The 21,012-nt window shown below is 40.2% G+C and overlaps 1 protein-coding gene across 1 annotated transcript; it reads right to left on the reverse strand.

Annotated features, from left to right (window-relative positions):
• Window positions 1–785: 785 nt before the first annotated feature.
• LOC139464915 (actin-related protein 2/3 complex subunit 2-like) lies at window positions 786–19,603 on the reverse strand. The gene is made up of 11 exons (XM_071246516.1): window positions 19,467–19,603; window positions 17,634–17,668; window positions 15,633–15,691; window positions 13,866–13,919; window positions 13,245–13,290; window positions 12,073–12,259; window positions 10,449–10,542; window positions 9,721–9,847; window positions 8,591–8,691; window positions 7,638–7,738; window positions 786–7,239 (listed from the first exon to the last, which is right to left on the reverse strand). The coding sequence occupies exons 1-11, from the start codon at window positions 19,538–19,540 to the stop codon at window positions 7,215–7,217; spliced, it is 903 nt and encodes a 300-aa protein (XP_071102617.1). The 5' UTR covers window positions 19,541–19,603; the 3' UTR covers window positions 786–7,214.
• Between the last annotated feature and the right edge of the window lie 1,409 nt (window positions 19,604–21,012).

Below are 21,012 nucleotides of genomic sequence, written 5' to 3' on the forward strand. Positions count from 1 at the left end.
TTCTTCCCAGAGTTCTAGATCACCAACACCCCTAAAGTTCAGGGTTAGAATTTGTCTTCAGCAACCCATGCATGTCCTAAAAGACAAACCTGACTGGTTCGGATGGGTGGTCATGCTCGCTGATGTGTCATAGAATCCCAAATGCATAATTCCGTGCTCATAATGTCAATCACTAGATTGTCTGGTCCAGACTTGATTACTTACAGGCTACTGTCATATAGCTGGAATATCGCCAGTGCAGCGTTAAACATCAAAACAATCGTCCAAGCAGAAGAAAAATGAACTTTTTTCCCCAAATGTGAAAATAATAAGTAAGTCTGAACCAGGTAATCCAGTGATTGACATGAGCATCAGTCAACAAAGTCGAAGAGTTTGATCACTGATTCATTTAGATGTCTCTCACCACAAACATGGGGTGCTGGGGACCTATATTGTTGCCCATATCCCCCCAGCGTCAGCTTAGGAAGAGTATATCACTATAAACAGTATTCCAGTTATAATACAGCGTGTCAAGTTAATGTGGGAGGAAAACCCGACTGATGCAATTTCAGACAACTTTCTGGAACACGAGAGCACAGGCATGGTGCTGACAAACCTAGAAGCATGATCTGGACGAACCGGATTCAAACCCATGATCATAGGTTTCTGGCACGCCAAAGGGTTGCAACACTGTACAGAGAATCGTGGCACATCACTCAACTGGGCCACTAGTGACCCCCCCAGGCTTGTGAAGAACAGATGTGACTGAGGTCGTAGACAAGTATCAAACACAAGAAGACACCATCTCATTAGGCACTGGTTTTATTATGATAATATCAATATATATACACAAGACAGTATGTTCAATATAGGGACTACGGGTTAGACAGTGAACATATTCTGTGACAAGTTTATTATATTAAGCTATATCTTATTGTTTACAAAGGAATATTAAGTTAACAAAACCTTAAATTAGGCAACATTCCAGTGATCAGAAAAACTGTATACACGGGGAAAGAAATAGGTTCTATTTTTCAATAGTCTGTAAAAAAGCGCGGCCAGTAATCCACCTATTGTAAAAGTGGTCGTCCGCAAGAACATATCACTCTCCTTGACTCTCCTTGTCTAGGACAAGGAGTTCTGTTAATTTTGAACTGTTAACAACATCTCATGCAGGGTAGCTGCAGGTCAGGGTGCTGTTGTACAAAGCGATCTTAGCGCTAAGGTGATCGTAACTCCCATACCTTAACATAGACTTATGGGTCGTAGCGCTAAGGTTGTTTTGTGTAATGGCACTAGTTCTGAGGAAACTGAAACAAAGTGATATATATAATTCAGGAAAGGATACTCTGAGCCTGGAGTGTGGTGAGGTGAGGTGAAATGGGGTTTAACGCTGCATTCAAGATCATGTCACTAACACAGTGACGTGCATGCACGGATGTGTGACTGTTTGTACTAGTCCGGACAAATGCCGGTCTCATAGCTTGCCCACTGAGATACCACACTGCAACATGAATACCCCACTCAGATAAAGTACACAGACTCCGAGCCGACCAGTCCCTTAAGGAATGAGGCAAGAATCAAGCTAACAGAGACCCCAAGTTCGTGACACACACACAAATAATCATATTCAGGGTACATCTGGGACTCAAACCAACGACTAGCAGATCCTGGCAAGACCTCAGGATGCTATACAACACTGGTGAAGGCAACCTGTGCCCCTTGATCAGCTTGTAATAGAGAGCTGAGGAAATGTACCGGTAAGGGATAACATGGGTGGATCAGGAGGACCCCCCCCTCCCCCCCCCCCCGAGAAAACCATTCATTAGACCCCTCCCTTTTACAAATGCAGGATCCACTGATAACTGTGGCGGCTAACTACCCTATTCAGGGTTAGAACAAAACTTTAAAGCTTTATTAGCCTGAGTGAGGATAAAATGCCCGTTAAAACAATGGGGAAATTTGTACTAGCCCATAGGAATTTGTACTAGCCCCGGGCTAGCGTAAATTTCTAACCCTGCTGTTAGAAGTGTATAGTCATATAACAATTGGAATTTAAACGGTCTTGTTCACACCAAACCAAATAGAGGCAGCATGATTCATAATCTACAGACATTTAGTGATGAGTACTCACTCAAAAAGTACTGGTAAGTCATAATATCTTGATTTCATGACAAAGCCTAAAAGAAATCCTTATTTGGAAGTACAAGGCTTGTAAGGTAAGCAGATAGATTAAAGCGTAACATTGTAAAAGGCTACTTTAGAGAACCATGTATAAAATGTTCACCTCTAAGACCAATAACGAATCTGGTGCTACTACCAAGGGATGTGATAAACCCAGGGTCACCCATATCGGACTGACCAATTAACAGACACAACATGAATCATGTTGAATAAGTACAGTTATAACCTGACCATCTGGTCCAAATAGTTTTTAAAAGTTATACTGTGATAAATATATCATACAATAAACAAGTTAACATAATCATGAGGTACACTTCCATCCTTTAAAAAGCACCCAGAACAATGTTTAAGTTTGCCTTCTAGTAATGGTTGTTATCTAGCAATCTTTAAGTATTTCATGTAACATTTGCCTATTTTGACCCATTCAAAAATTTTAGATTTAGGACTTTTTTTTCTTGTCTAGAAATATACCAATATTTCATATATTGTAAAAACACAAATTAACCTGAACCTAAACAATTTGTCACATACAATTATTTCAATTGTATGTTTGGATTAAGAAATAATTTCTGAAACAAAAAATTGTCACCAAACAATAAATGCATCCTTTATCTTGACCAATGACGTCCCGCTGCGTAGGTAGCAACCCTTCGGGTATAAACCATTGATTAATGCTGCTTTGTTGGTTAAACAAGTTTATTGCCAACTGGAACATACATACAGGAGGGTCTGTGTTGATGAATATATACTGACAGAGTAAAATAAGGGAACAGGAATAGTGTAGATCAAATACAAATATCTACAATGAATGACTGTTGTTTAATGTCACACTGAGCATTATTCCAGCTATATGACTGCAGTCTGGAAATAATCGAGTCTTGACAATATAATCCAGTGATTGATACCACAAGCATCGATATACGCAATTGGGATACGATGACATGCAACAACAAGTCAGCGAGCCTGGCCACCCGATCCCATTAGTCCCCTCTTACGACAAGAATAGTCGCCTCTTACGACAAGGATAGTCGCCTGTTCATAACAGTGAATGAAATGTTTGGCCATGTATGTATTCACATGGACTTACTGTATTTCCTTTAATAATCACCCTTATTCTTTATTCTTTGAATAAACTTCAAAACCTGAAGAATCATTGCTAAATATTGCTAACTACAGTGTTGCCTAAGTTAATCACTTACAAATTGACATGAACAACAGAATGTCAGGTTCTTGATCCAAAACTTATTTTAAGTGAACAGTTATCCAACACACATACACAACCAGGCCTCAAAGTTTACATTTTCTACCAAGTAGCCATATGGCTACAAGTATTTTTTTCCAGGTAGCCAGTGGTAAAATAAAGAAGTCAAGCCAATATTGTAGGTAGCCAAAAGCAGTTGAAATTAACTTTATCAAATAACTTTTGTATGTACAAGTCATAACACTTGTCTTGGAATTGTATCTTAGTAGAAACTGCACTTGAGTTATGTTATTTGTGACTCGAACAATGATGCAATTTATGTTACTAGATTATATAGGTATATCCTTGCTTATCCAATGAACTATCAACTAAAATAAAATACTAATTACATTAATATTTATGCATTTCGGTTCATTGTTGACTTTAGGAGGAATTATTTGCAAGTACAATCAGAAGCAGACATGTTTATTTTTGTGTCTACATATGTGTAGCAATAGAAGTAAGTCACCACAAGATATTTTTGAATGTAGTCATTTGGCTACCTGTGAATTTTAGACAGACGACAAACTGAGTGAGTGAGTGAGTATGGTTTTACACCTTTTTTAGCAATATCCAGCACTATCACAGCGGGGAACACCAGAAACCCATGTCGGGAATCGAAACTGGGTCTTTGGAGTGACGAGCGAACGCTTTAACCACTAGGCTACCCAACCGCCCCGAAGAAAAAATTGAAATTTAGCCACCATTTTAGTCACAACTTTGAGGCCTGACAATGCTTCCTGGAAGCCAGCACCTATTACAGACCCAGCAGAGGAAATATGGTATCTTCAGGGAACATACACACACTTCCTTCCAAATAGTTCCCTTATTTCTATTCCTCAGTACATATGTACCCAGTGACCAGCCGAAGGTCAATCAGCTGTATCATGCATTGATCTGGTAACAGGGAAGCAACATCAGTTGGTTCAAGTCGCAGAAATATTAACCACAGCAATCACAGGATAGAATGCTATATAAAGATGTTGGCTTGCTTATGTATACTCACCACCAAAAGAAACACGAACAATAGAAACATGGAGAAGTATGTACGTTAAGTGAGTGAGTGAATACGGTTTTACGCCACTTTTAGCAATATTCCAGCAATATCACGGCGGGGGACACCAGAAACGAGCTTCACACATTGTACCCATGTCGGGAATCGAACCTGGGTCTTTGGTGTGACGAGCGAAACGCTTTAACCACTAGGCTACGCAACTGCCCCATGACACTTAATGACAAAACTAACAATCAGTCAAGTGTTACCAGAGTGTCTTTATTCTTATCATGATATGCTGCACGTAACTTCCAGACTTTACACGCTCATCCTATACGAGACAAAATGGTGCATCTCGAGTCATGGATCTATGGCAGGACATGTGCTGTGTTATGCTTATCAGTATGTTCGATTCAGCACCAAACCAATCTAATATCTCTAATATAGGAGTAATTCTTCATATATTAACATGTATGGTGTTAGCGTTTCTTTTGGTAGTGAGTATATAAGCATCCATCTTACATATTATTGAATAATACCAGGCCATGGTTACTTTGATCACACCTCTGAAGCTTTATATGTGCAAGCTTTGTTATAAACATACATATATATATATATATATCCTTTACATTGAAACAAAAATATAACTTTTTTCCTTGAGAAAAAGGAGCATTTTGAAGCTTGTATTTGTGAATGTACTATGCAATAACATTGAAATGATGATTTTGTTAACAAAATAAAGGATCTTTTTCAAAAAAGGATATTGTGGTTGGTGTTATTTAAGATATTTATTTACAATCAAGTTTTACATACATGTTTTTAACACAAACACCAGAAATGTACACATATCAACACTGTTCCGATCACTTTCACGTACTGTTTGTTCAACAAAACTAATGCATAGATTCTGTGTGAGAAGAAAGATTAAATGAAGAAAATCAACAATTAAAATAAGCTTTTAATCCCTCAGCATAGGAGAGACACGACAAAGGCTGAAATAACAAACAAATAATCTGTCTCTGTGTTACAAAGACGCCAAAGTAAAAATAGACAATTGCAATTTACCTTCTACAAAGTTACCCAAGGTCTTGTTGAGAGTCGAATAATTGTATTTATTCTTGGCACCAACATGTAACCCAGCTAGAACACCATGTTCATTTGAAAAATCAATCTTGTCAAGTACCAGCCTTAGAACTTCGTTTTTCTTAAGATAGGGCTTGAGGATCAACGTAAGCCTTACTTTAGGTCCCCAAGATTGTTGATGGTCCTGTTTAAGTGAGTGAGTGAGTGAGTGAGTGAGTGAGTTAGGTTTAATGCCGATTTTAACAGCATTCCAGTTATATTGCGGAGTGTTAGCTTAATGTGGGAGCAAAGCCCAAAGTGATGCAGGTCTCAGATCTTTAGACCTTCGGTGAAACCAACAAGCACGGGTATGGTGCTGACAAACCTAGAAATAATCGGGGAGAACCGGGATTCCAACCTGTAATCATAGGATTCTGGCGTGTCCGAGGGATGCAACTCCGCACAGCGAATTGTGGCGCCTTAGACGACTGGGCCACCTGTGGCCCCTAGTCTTGTTTGAAGACAGAAGTATTGACTATGCTTACATTGTCTGTCAGATTTATTCTGTTCAATTTACAGCAACACTGAAGTATTGAACACTGCTTCAGAATGATAGCCCTCAAATGCGGCTGGTCAATAAAGACAGCCATACCTGGTTTATTATTTGTCCTGCACAACGTAGTACCAGGGCTCCAGATAAGCTTTTGGTGTTGTGGGTATTTTACCCATGCATTTTAAAATCATTGGGTATCAGTAATTCTATCTGGGTATTCAAATTTCTGTTACCCACTAGTTTTTACACATGTGGGTATTTAAGTTAAATATTAAAAAAACCACTATGCGTAGTTTGGCAAGGTTGACGGAATGCCCGTTTATAATTTCAAAATAAGTTGCTGATTTGCTAATCGAATACGCAGGGTTACTTCACAATATGTTGATGATACGCACAAGTTTTATTTTTGTAGCGTATCTGTGTTGTTCATTGCGTATTTGATACGCTTGGATGATATTTTACTGCGTATTTCTGCATTTCTGATGCGTATTTCACGCAGATACGCAGCTTATCTGGAGCTCTGAGTACTCTTGGGCTAGTGGACTACCATGAACTTTGAAGGCTGAGTACCCGATTGTTTGTGTTGGGTTCTTTGTCTATGTAAGTGACACCCATTATACAACAGTAGGGTACACAAAAGGTATCTTCACCAGTACCAATATGGGGATTCAAACCTGATTTTTTGGAATGGCAGTTGAGTGCATGAACCGGTGAGCCAACCTTCAACACAGAAATCCCCTGCCTGTGTCCATAGATTATACATGATTATTTTAAATATCAAAACACACTCTAGCTTCCAATTTATTTAAGTATAAACTACGAAAGTTAAACACCCAATTCTTTCATATCACCATAGTAATCCTTCATGGCCTGAGAGATTAACTATAGTCATATTAAAATGTCAGTGTCCTTTAACTTCTAATAAAAATGTATATATCGTAAATACCTTTAGTGAGAAAATCTTAACAGAAAATTAAATGTCAGTTGCAAAGAATGAAATATCAGCAAACTGGTTTGTAAATTGCCCTCCCAAAAGCAAAGTATAATAATCCGGAGAGGGCGTTGAGCTACGGGATGGAAGCTCAGTAGTAACTATGGTAACAGAGCACTTTTCATGTCCAACCTATGCGGAACCTCAATCATACAATGATGTGTATATTATTATCACTATGATTGGAAAAATGGCTTAAACAAAATCTTCCTTAATTGGCCTTGAAGGTTCTACCCCTGAAAGAAAAGTAAAAACTTTGTTAGACCACCAGTTCAAACATAGAACATGAACTTCACATTTGCATATTAGTTGCATCAGTTTGTGCATCAATACGGTTTTGGGAGAAACACTAAAAAAAATTGATTTTTTTGCCTAAACGTGTTTTGAGAATCACAATAATATCAGAGTGAGTTACGTTTCTAAGCGTGCCAGCTTATTGTGGAAGGAAAATCTACAGTGATGCAGCTCTTTCACCTCTTGGTGAAACTTTAAGGGAGCTCAGAAACCTATAAGGGAAATCTGAAATTTAAACCCATAATCACAGGATTCTGGCACGCCTAAAGGAGGTAATATCACAAGAAATACAAAGAGCACTTCAGTTGTGTAGTAGTAACCATAGTAACTGTTCACATACGTTATTGTCCTCTTTTCCTTGTCCTTGTTCTCAGGCCGGGCTCTGTTCAATACCTTCAGGAAGTCCGTGGTCTTGGCCCGCATCCTCTGGTGGATGTATGCCTGAAGGTCAAGGTCAGATCAACTTATTCAAGGGAGGTAAAAAAAGGGGACTTTTGAGAGCTCTACCTTGATTGATTGATTGATTGAGTATTGTTTTACGTTGCTTTTAGCAATATTCCAGCAATATCACGGTGGGGGACATCAGAAATGGGCTTCACACATTGTACCCATGTCGGGAATCAAACCCGGGTCCTCAGCGTGACGAGCGAACGCTTTAACCACTAGGCAACCGACCGCCCTACAATGCCTTGAGGAAGTCATATGTCTACTCTTGCATTCACCACACTAGCACAGAATTTAATCAAGGATGGTCAGGGACTGAATGTTAATAACATAAGATATATGGGGTCCCTTGATTATAAACAATAGCAGCCAACCTGAAGGACCCACCATCATATCGAAAACTTTTGACATATTTATGCCGACATGAATTCCTCGCCTATTTAAACACTCTCTGAAATAAGGCTTAAAAAAATTCATAGGCAATGACTTCTGAAACTATAGTGAGGGCAAGCAGTGATTTCGTGCATGCGTGTGTGTGTGCTCGTGCATGCGTGTGTGCGTGTTTCAAGCTAGTGTGTAAATACACAGTTGTGTACCATCGCCCTGGCAAAGGGCCATCCTACAAGCATACAAACTCCTATTGCCTCCATGACCATAACACAAGATGTAAAGGGAAGTAACTGTGTGTTATATTGTTTGTTTCTAAGTGTTAGGATTTAAAAACAATAATTACATGGAAATAAAAATGTAACATGCGGCGGACTTTATGATGATGTGGGTGGTGTGGTGCCTGAGTATTTTTTCAGCCTAATATACATCCATTTAAAACCTATGCCAGGTCCAACTCACCTTAGAACACTTGATATGATAATGCAGGTAATCCCTAAGTGTGTGAATTAGGTTGATGGTATTATCCCGAGCTTTCTTGTTGGTGTGGCGAGGGAACAGAACTGAAAAAAACACAAGGAAACAAGTCAGTGAATATCATAACAACTAGATAGGTGTTTGCCAGTAATTGAAAAAACCCAGAAAAACTGCTAATTCTCGAAAGCCCCAGAGTGAGTGAGTGAGTGAGTGAGTATGGTTTTACGCCACTTTTAGCAATATTCCAGCAATATCACGGCGGGGGACACCAGAAATGGGCTTCACACATTGTACCCATGTCGGGAATCGAACCCGGGTCTTTGGTGTGATGAGCGAACGCTTTAACCACTAGGCTACCCGACCGCCCCCGAAAGCCCCCGAAATCATTATCACACATTTCATGTGTCATACTAGGGCTCGATTGAAGATACTTGATATAAGGTGCATGTTGACATGAAAACCTAGTTGCACCAGACAACACCAGGTTGTACCTTGGTCCCATAAATTTATCAAATTTGAAACACGTGCAGATAATCAACAGTTTGTACCAACAGTTTGATGACATCATGCCCCAAAAAGCATGACAAATTACACAATACAGGGATTGTTGATGTAGTTTGGTAAATAAAGCTAAGAGATATTGAATGTGTTCAAAAAATCAATGTTGTGTGGACATGGAAGGTCTAGCTGCAAATTTAAAAGATTTTGACATGCACTTAGTGTGTGTAGACATAAATCAGGTTCCATTTTCTTTTCTATTAGTGTTTTTAAAGATAAATACCTGTTACATAAAATATGCTTCCGCCCAAGGTAGCAAAAAGCCCATGATATAAAGCACAACCGATCAGTACATATTAGTTGTTTTTTTTACAGAAAATAACATACTTTCACTCACACATTTACTCTAGTAATACAAACATACTGCATACATCAAGTATGCATCAGGTTCCATTTTGTAATAGGTTGCACTGGTGCATGTTTCATATAGATGAACCAAGCCCTGCATACAATTAACTTAACGTTTGGCAATCTGATAAAATCTTAGGGCTTGCTACATAAAGATCTGACAACATCTAATTACAGGTCTTGTCAGAATGTCTAGGATTGCCACTCACCGAAAGTGATGTATCCTATATTATCACCAGTTCTAGCTTCAGTGTTATCGAGTTCCTGGGGCGGTTCCTTGTGGCTGAACAACACCTGTGGCGCCTGCTGGTATTTTCTACGACCTTCCTTGAATTCCTTGAAAATCAATTAAAAATAAGTATGTAGTGGTGTTAATATGGATATTGGTGCACATTTCCCCATACACTACATATCCCACACGTCAGCTTATCCTCAATATTAGATAACTCACGTATCTTACCTGAAGTCAGCTCTACAAGTTTATTTGTCTATTTATTGTTTAACACCACACTGAGCAATATTACAGCTATATGACATCAGTCATAATCAAGTCTGGGCCAGAAAAATCAAACAACAATATAATTAATACAGTTTAAAACATGGGCAATGGGCAACCAGTAACCAAAGCTAGGCCACATCGCTGGGGATCATGGGGACTTATGGTACCTCCAGTTATCAAAGTAAGACACATCTACTCTCATAAATATCTGGGAATTTTAACCTACAGTGTATCCTTGTGGTACAACAAAGTAAATTTCTTCTTGAATTTGAGCCCAAACGAGACGATAAGTCTCAAAAAGGCTACCTACAAGATAAGAAAACCTTGATAGATTGTCAGGTTTGCTATTAGAATACCACATGAGTAATATATGAACCTAGATTGATCAGCTTATTTTTTATGAGATATTACCAGATATTAGGTTGATAAAGTCCTTACCTGCATAAACACTTTCCCTATCACAATGTCGTCGTCATCTTTGAAGATTGTACTGAAAATTACGGTTGTTCTATCTTTTTTAGCTTCTACATACCTGTCAACAGAAACAAAGATAATGAGTGAGTGAGTTTGGTTTTACGCCGCTTTTAGTAATATTCCAGCAATATCACGGCGGGGGACACCAGAAATGGGCTTCACACATTGTACCCATGTCGGGAATTGAATTGAATTCGGCGTGACGAGCGAACGCTTTAACCACTAGGCTACCCGACCGCCCCTTACAGAAACAAAGATAATGAGAGTGTGGCTCTCAGCAATATTCCAGCTATATGCAAGGGCCTGTATATGATTTTGTCTGGGCCAGACAATCCAGTGATTGATATCACGAGCAATGATCCATGCTGTCAGGGTAAGAAGACTTGCTATCAACCAAGTCACTGGGCCTGACCACCTGATCCATTAAGTCGCCTCTTCAGGAAGGGAAATTAATCAAGAATGTCTACCAGCCCTGAGGCTACCTTTAACATTGACAATACTCCAGCAATATGATGGCTGTCTGTAAATATATCTGGACCAGACAGTCTTGAAAAAAAACAACATTTGCATCAATCAACTCAACTGGAATGTATCAACCAAGTCAGCAAGCCTGATCACCCAATCCCGTTAGTAGCCTTTAACAACAAGAATGGGTTACTTAAGGCCAATTCTAACCTAAATCTTCATGGGGGAGGAAAGCATGGGTACCTGAAGACCAATCCTAACCAAGATATATTCACAGGGTGGGGGGAAACCAGCATGGGTTGCTGCGGACCAATTCTAACCCGGATTTTCACAGGGGGAGACAAGCCTGGCTTCCTCAAGACCAATTCTAACCCGGATATTCACAGGGGGAGACAAGCTTGGCTTCCTTAAGACCAATTCTAACCCAGATATTCACAGGGGGAGACAAGCTTGGCTTCCTCAAGACCAATTCTAACCCAGATATTCACAGGGGGAGACAAGCTTGGCTTCCTCAAGACCAATTCTAACCCGGATATTCACAGGGGGAGACAAGCATGGGTAGCAGCTGACCAATTCTAACCCAGATCTTCATGGGGGGAGACAAGCATGGCTCCCTCAAGACCAATTCTAACCCAGATATTCACAGGGGGAGACAAGCATGGCTTCCTCAAGACCAATTCAAACCAAGATCGTCATGGGTACATAAGCATGGCTTCCTCAAGACCAATTCTAACCCAGATAATCACAGGGGGAGACAAGCATGGCTCCCTCAAGACCAATTCAAACCAAGATATTCAAAGGGGGAGACAAGCATGTCTTCCTCAAGACCAATTCTAACCCGGATATTCACAGGGGGAGACAAGCTTGGCTCCCTCAAGACCAATTCTAACCCAGATATTCACAGGGGGAGACAAGCATGGCTTCCTCAAGACCAATTCAAACCAAGATATTCACAGGGGAAGACAAGCATGGCTTCCTCAAGACCAATTCACACCAAGATCGTCATGGGTACATAAGCATGGCTTCCTCAAGACTAATTCTAACCCAGATCTTAATGGGTGCAAGGACCAATTCTAACCCACATTGTCATGGGTACATGAGCTGGAACACAGCTAGCACCTACATTGTTTCATCCTCCCTGTACTGGATGACAGCTCGCTTCTTGCTCTCTTCTCCCTGCTCCTGGAAGTCGAAGTATTTCTCAAACACCGACGCAAAGCAGTTGCGCTTGAGGAGTGCTGCCTTCTTCACCTGTTCTTCATGATCTGACGGAATGTTGTCAAGGTCAAACACGATTGACACGTTGTAGCCTGTCAAACATAACACATTGTGCTTTATGAGTGAGTGAGTTTGGTTTAATGCTGCTTTGAACAGTATTCCAGATATATCACTGTCAGCTTATTGTGAGAGGAAAACCTGAAGTTATGCAGGTTTCAGATGTTTACCACTTAGGTGAAAACTGTGAACATGGGTATGGTAGCTGACAAACATAGAAACAATCAGGGCGAACCGGGATTTGAACCCACATTCACAGGTTTCTGGTATGGCCAAGGGGCGCAACTCTGCACAGCGAATTGAGGCGCTTTTGACTGGACCACCCATGCCCCTCTCGTCCTATAAGTTAGAGCATCATCATATCAGTCATTACACGTCAGCTCATGATCATTACTTCATAAATGTTTCTTATCATACATCCAAAAGGAAAACTCAATAAAGTACTTTAAATAACAAAATAATTTCCCAACTGACAACCCCTATAAACCAATACATATGATACATGACATTACAGGTTATATTAGTGTATTGAACGGTTATTGAACAGTAATTGAATGAGTTTTGATGATGTCCTGTCAACATCATTGTTTGTCGTGTCATAAGCCTTGATTCAGGGTATTGATTCAACTGTAAAAAGTACTGTATTGGGATATGTATCATATCACACCCACAGTATTGGAATATGTATCATATCACACCCACAGTATTGGGATATATATCGTATCACATCCACAGTATTGCGATACGTATCGTATCACACCGACCATGCCCATGGTATTGGGATATGTATCATATCACACCCAGAGTACTGGTATATGTCTTGTATCACACCCAGAGTATTAGGATATGTATCATATCACACCCACAGAATTGGGATATATATTGTATTGCACCCACAGTATTGGGATATGTATCGTATCACACCCATGGTATTGGGATATGTATCGTATCACACCCACGGTATTGGGATATGTATCGTATGACATGTATCGCTAGACGTCTAGTGACTATGCCACCTACCTGCTTCGGCTGTGGTGAGGTACGATCCATATACTCTCTTGATCAACTGGGGACAGAAAGGACTGCATTAAGCAAACACGTACAGTGAAATCAGACCTGATCCAATCTCAGTCAATACAGCATCAAGGAAGGAGGTAGGATACTAGACTAGAAAGGTCAAATTTGAGTGTAACGGAAATCTTTGTAATAATGGTATCAGAATTATCAGAATGTTCAAACGGTTGAGAACTAGTCTTCTTTCCAACAAGTTTGAACTTCAGGAAGAATGGCTAAATTCAGCACAAAAAAAAGCATGATTTTTCCAAATCCAAGAGATAATCTAACTGAGCAAGTCTGTGACACAATATGAATTAACTATAGGGCTTTTAAAAAAAGAAGAATTGGTTCTCAGGCAATAACTTTTGATAGAAGTGATGGCGGATGTTTTTTGTTTGTTTGTTTGTTCAAACTAGTATGTAAACAAATAAATAGTTGTGTTATCAACCTAGGAAAGGAACTCCCTACAAAACAAGCAAACAAATTCCTTGGAGCCTGAGGACCAAGACTATTATTTTTTTAACCTAGTATTTCTTTGACTCATTTGCAAGAATGGGTACAAGCGTTGAGTGTAAGGAAACTTACTGTGTCAGCTCCATGTTCCTGTAAATCCTTGTAGAATTTGAGGGAGATGCTGATCTGTAAATAACATGGAAATAAGTAATGTTATTGACACACATTCAACACACAGGGGACACATTCAACTCACAGGTGGCACATTCAACACACAGGAGACATTCAACACACAGGAGACATTCAACACACAGGGGACACATTCAACTCACAGGGGATACATTCAACTCACAGGGAACACATTCAACTCACAGGGGACACATTCAACTCATGGGGAAGACATTCAACTCACAGGGGAGACATTCAACACACAGGGGACACATTCAACACACACAGGACACATTTAACTCGCAGGAGACACATTCAACTCACAGGGGAGACATTCAACTCACAGGTGACACATTCAACTCACAGGGGACACATTCAACTCACACGGGACACATTTTACTCACACGGGACACATTTAACTCACAGGAGACACATTCAACTCACAGGGGAGACATTCAACACACAGGGGAGACATTCAACTCACAGGGGACACATTCAACTCACAGGGGAAGACATTCAACACACACGGGACACATTCAACACACACGGGACACATTCAACACACACGGGATACATTCAACACACACGGGATACATTCAACTCACAGGGGACACATTCAACTCACAGGGGACACATTCAACACACAGGGGACACATTCAACTCACAGGGGACACATTCAACTCACACGGGACACATTTTACTCGCACGGGACACATTTAACTCACAGTAGACACATTCAACTCACAGGGGAGACATTCAACACACAGGGGAGACATTCAACTCACAGGGGACACATTCAACTCACAGGGGAAGACATTCAACACACACGGGACACATTCAACACACACGGGACACATTCAACACACACGGGATACATTCAACTCACAGGGGACATATTCAACTCACAGGGGACACATTCAACACACACGGGATACATTCAACACACACGGGACACATTCAACTCACAGGGGACACATTCAACTCACATGGGACACATTCAACTCACAGGGGACACATTCAACACACAGGGGACACATTCAACTCACAGGAGATACATTCAACACACAGGAGATACATTTAACACACAGGAGTCACATTCAACTCACAGGAGACACATTCAACTCACAGGAGACACATTCAACACATAGGTGACACATTCAACACACAGGTACCACAACCAACAAACAGGAGACACATTCAACTCACAGGTGACACATTCAAGGAAATCGTCATTATGGTTAGGGCATATTGACCTCTACAATTTCCAAATAAAATGCGAAATACATGACTGATTAATATTCTTGTTGATAAAAACACCAGGAAACATTGAACTTCCCTGAAAACAATCCACTTTCAAAGCCATTAAACATGTTAAGCCATGTTAAACATGGAAACAGTGGGAAGTTTTATTTGACATTTCAGTTGTGACAATATTGTAAGGTGATCCTGTCTTATTTGTTCAGTATATAGAATCAAATTCCAGAGCCAACTGACACAATAAACACATTGTTTTGATTGATTAAAATACATATACATGTATCCATAAATCTATAAATCTATAAACATCCTGCACATGACCTGCATAAACAGAATGAGTTCTTCACAAACCAACTGACTTAAAATACAATATAAAAATATTGAGGTACAAAACTTAACTGGTCAGCAAAACATTTCTTGAATGCAATCCATGTCATTCTGATATTGAAATAAAGATGATAAAGATGAACGTACCATGATTTTCCCCTTGTCTCCATCAGGGTTTGATATGTGGTACAGCACGCCATCGAAGTCTGAAAACAGGGGCAACACAAAGGATGAACATTTCTACTTTCACATTCTGTCACACAAACTTCAAGGCACATACACTCATACTTTTGTTAGATAGAACTAAGAAATCAACTTCAAGGCTTGTAGATTACCAGGTACATCCTTAGCAATCGTTTTAGTGCAAATGATGATGAAGCTTACAGATTATATATGATAGGCAATTATTATAACACTTGGGGTAACTACAGGACACTTTGATCCCACTTGTTTGAGTCATACAGAGAGGGTTTGTCATGGTGAATAAATTAACATATAATTAGTGTCAAACGCTTCACTGTGTACCGCACAGCACATGTCTCACCCAAATGTGTCCAATCTATTGTGCCGAGAGGCAGTGTCCGAAATAACTGCCTGGCCACCTGCCCACCTATTGCTGGTAACTTTTCTGTGGGGTGGCATGAAAAGATTTTTCCACCTGCCAGACTATCTGGCAGATAATTTTAAGACTACTTACATACCGTATTCAACGCAAAGAGCGTCCCGCTCTAATAAGCGCACACAGCGATATTTGCTAATATATTGGCAAGTGAACAATCCCAATTAGTACCCCTTCCGATTGATCAATGTACACAAGACTTATCTATTCGTGTATAATATGCACCCTTAATTATTGGCAATTAAATTCTGGAAAATGTATCTGTCGTATGTAAACAGTTCAGGCTGTCAGCATAATCCACGAAATTTATCTTTCAACTCTGTTTTTTTTCACCAAAAAAATATTCTAATAAGAGACCCCTATTTCTAATTTTGAGAGCGCTCTAGGGGCTTATTACGTCGAATACGGTATTCAGTTTTATAATAAACCCTTGTAGATTCTCAAGTAATTGTTTGCATTCTTTCAACTGAATCAAGATGCGATTTGTCTGTTAGTTTTGGGATATTTCAATATTGATAATGTCTGAGATGCGGGCAGGTAACTTTGAAAATGGGCCGGCAACACTTATGGGTCACTTGCCCAAATGTCTTGTTGGCTCCTAAAATTACTTCAAACACTGCCTAGTGTGGATCGTTATTTTAATGTTTATAAAAACCAGTATGTTATGTACCAAGGCAATTTTGTGGGTGGGTATGAAAATATTGGGAGTGTGTGCGTGTCTGTTGCAGTACAGATCTTTGGTAGACATGATACCTGTGCTTAAACACTCAGTCAAATGACTCACAACAGCAATACATATCTTAGTAAAAAAGACATGAGTAAAACCTCTTTTGCTCTTGTTAACATTTGTTTGTTTGTTGTTTAACACGGCACTCAGCAATATTCCAGCGATATGACGACGGTCTGTAAATAATCGAGTCTGGACCGAACAATCCAGTAACTGACATCATGAGCATCAATCCACACATTTGGGATATGATGACATGCACCAACCAAGTCAGCGGGCCTTACCACTCGATACCGTTAGTTGCCTTTAACGGCAAGCATGGGTTGCTGAAAATCTATTCTACCCCGGATCTTCACGGTTCTCTTGTTGACATGGTTAATGCAACAGAATTCACATATGTGATGCTTGCATTCATCATTGAAAAAAGATCAGCATGGAACAGTCCCAGACAAATTCTGCGATTCTCTGACGACAGAAGGGCTTAGACAAATTCTGTGATTCTGCGAATTGCAGAAAATATGTGGAATATGCCTTTTTTTAAAATCACTTAAAACACTATTTGTCATTTTTTCAAACTTTTCTTTCGCATTTTGACTCTAATGACGTGACTGAAACTTACAAAATCTATATTACTTGGGTAACTGATTAATTTTTGCATAATGTATAATCAAGATAATGTTAAGGCAAAACTTATATATCTTATATAACTTCTATATCATGTCTATTAGCACTGCCAAACCCACTAATTATAGAGTTATGCCAACACATTAACCTAACAGCCATGATTTGTAGACACACATACCTGCAACTGTTATGTCCACACCATCAGGCTTCCCTCTGAAAAGACAACCACAAATTGATGATTTTCATAACAGAAAACAACAAAATATGTTTGTGGTATTGTTGGTCTCCTTGCAGCTGTTTGTTCAACAATTGTTTGATGAGAGTGAGTGTTGTGGGAGGGTGCTGAAAGGATGTCCCATTACCAGGGATTTATCAAGACCTGCTCAGAGGCTGATGTTTGTTCCCAAGTGTCTACAGCAAATCTATGTAACAGTGAGTGAGTTGGGTTTAATGCCGCTTTTAACAGTATTCCAGTTATATCGTGGCGTGTCAGCTTAATGTGGGAGGAAAGCCCGAAGTGATGCAGGTCTCAGACGTTTACCACTTTGGTGAAACCCACGAGCACGGGTGACAAACCTAAAAACATAATCGGGGCGAACTGGGATTCGAACCCACAATCATAGGTTTCTGGCGTGCCCAAGGGACGCAACTCTGCACAGCGAATTGCGTCGCCTTAGACGACTGGGCCACCCGTGCCCCCAAATCTATGTAACAATTGTGAGTGAGTGAGTTTGATTTTACGCCGCTTTTAGCAATATTCCAGCAATATCACGACGGGGGACACCAGAAATGGGCTTCACACATTGTACCCATGTCGGGAATCGAACCCGGGTCTTTGGCGTGACGAGCGAACGCTTTAACCACTAGGCTACCTGACCACCCCTGTAACAATTGTGAATTGAACACTTCTTTGCTAATCATAAATAATGTGATGACTTGGTCAAGGGGACTTATATAAAAAAAATAATAATGCACATATGGTCAAGAAAGGGGAAGAGATTTTAGTGCTTATTTTAACAAATAGCCCTATGATCGCTTTATCAAACAGGGCCCTGTCGCTGTTCTTAGGGCCATGACATCTACACTCCAAATATCTGACTGGCTTTCTGGTTCACCTGACAGGACTTCCTAAGGAGAGGTATCGAACATGTCACACTCCAGTAAACAAATCTGATTGGGATCAATTGTGTATTCAGCAAATTCACATTGATAGTTGTGTATGCAAACAAACCACACAATAGTACACTACTGAAAATCACACAACCACATGACTGTTTACATAAATTCACAAATGCACTGCTACCCTCTGTGCCCAAAACTTTTGAGTCTACTACCCCAAACTTGGCTCTTGTCACCATTCTCAGTAGATTGTATTGATGTGGAGTATTATGAGCAGTGTATACCAGACAAAACAGAATTTGACTGGACTTGGGACAAGTGACTAAAGTCACCAACTGTGCTCCAGCGCATGCTCTGCAGCTGGCAAACACAACACTCCATGAACCATCCCTGTGCCTCACAGGAAGCTGAGTCACAGGTTACTCCCCTGACTGTTAGTGTTAACTTCCAACAAACCAGATCAGACAGGAGGCAGTCTGTAGCTCATCCGACATGGACCATCGTTACAGACTGATAAAGTACTCGTAAATGCTTTTGACATAGAGGCTACACAGTCCATTTGTTAGTTTTTCATGTTGATTACTGGGGCGTTGCGACACGAATGATAAGCGGTGCACGAAATGCATAAGGAAAATGTATGTGTTATCGGTTAAAATATGCGATATTACGCAGACAAGGGTTCAGCAAGAAGCCTTAACTTAACAAAAGGAAACGTGCTTGCTTTTAAACACGCTCGTGGAAGAAAACCCTTAACTAAAGATCTTGTAAACTTTGAGAACCCTTGCCTTTAGCAATAATTGACATGCGGAAGTGGAATGAACGGGCACTGCCTCCGACCGTGTGACGCCGGCTATGACTTGTGTTGAATTTTAAAGCTTTGACAAACACTTACCCTTCTAAAACATTTCTGAATTTTGTTGCCAAAGTCTCTTCGACTATCCTATTGCTTATTTCGAGTAAAATCATCGCAATTTACGATGTTGAACTTCTTTCCACCCTCGCTCGTGCTCTCCAAAGAGGAAGTGACAATAAAAGATGGCGGAGTATCGGCAATTTTGATTGGCTGATGGCAGTTCACGTGATTCAAGAGAAACTCGCCGCTAAAACTTTCCTCCTGACACAAACAAAATGTATTTCGTATCACTCGTATCAAGTAAAAAGAACGGGACAGTGTAATTTTAAAGCAAGTTTTAAAACAAAGTAAAAAGTAACAATACATCGGTTAACTATTTTGACTGAGAAATCTAGTTTGACGATTTTAGTGAAAATATCAGTATAATGACTATTCCATGTATATTTCAGTTCAATAGGTGTGTGATATATACAATACTGTTGAGGTAAATTGCTGATTTAGCGAAACCGTTATGTGAGTCAAGGGCCACAACCCATGTGTTGGCAGAAGAGTAAAAAGATTGAACAAGTTGAAAAAAATGTGCTATCCACAGCTTCTGATCGACAGTGTCACGTACGTACAGACTGTTGAACGTACAGTAACTCAATGATAACTCGGTGTGTGTGTGGTTGTCGTTGTGTGTGTGTGTGTGTGGGGGGGGTGGGGGTGGGGGGGGGGGGGTGGGGGGGGGGGGATGGGGGATTATTTTTATAGAAAACATTTTTCCTTGTGAAAGTTATCTTGAATGAGAAATGAATAATCTTATTACCTATTATTTCGATACCTCCCATTTGTTTGTTTGTTGTTTAAAGCCGCACTCAGCAATATTCCAGCTATGTGACGACGTTCTGTAAATAACAATCCAGTGCATGATTGATGTAATGAGCACCAATCAACGTAATTCGGATACGATGACATGCATCAACCAAGTCAGCGAGCCGGACCACCCGATCCTGTTACCGTCGCCTTTTACGACAAGCGTGGGTTCTGAAGACCTATTCTACCCCGGATCTTCACGTGGCTCCCATTTGTCATACCCCCAGAACGTTGGGATCTATATATTTGATCTTACAGCGTCACATACTGTACATATTTACACGCAAGTCAGTTCCCACTGTGTCCCTGAAGAGAATTAATAATACCCAGCGTCCTAAGGGCAATGGAGCACTTATTAAAACAATAAATGAACCATGTAAAATATATGAAGGACTAGTTATTATTTTGAATTAACATCGAGTTCTTCTGTTATTGATAAAACAGACCCCATTGGGATTCCAGGTTAGAATTAGTCGCCATGCAACAACTTAACTGGTCGTAAGAGGCGACTTAATGGATCGGGTGGTCAGGCGGAGTGAGTTGGTTGATGGCGTGTCAACATATACCGACGGCGTGGATAGTCGCTCGCAATATTAATCACTGGATTGCCTGTCCCTCCAGAGTCGATTTATTACAGAACACGTTGATGAGTGCGGCGTTGAAAAGCAGCACATACACACACATGCCACACATACACACACGCACCACACACACAACCACACCCACGCAC

The sequence above is a fragment of the Haliotis cracherodii genome, unplaced genomic scaffold, assembly GCF_022045235.1.
Source record: "Haliotis cracherodii isolate W230 unplaced genomic scaffold, xgHalCrac1.p SCAF_17, whole genome shotgun sequence".
In the NCBI taxonomy this organism is placed as follows: Eukaryota; Metazoa; Mollusca; class Gastropoda; order Lepetellida; family Haliotidae; genus Haliotis; species Haliotis cracherodii.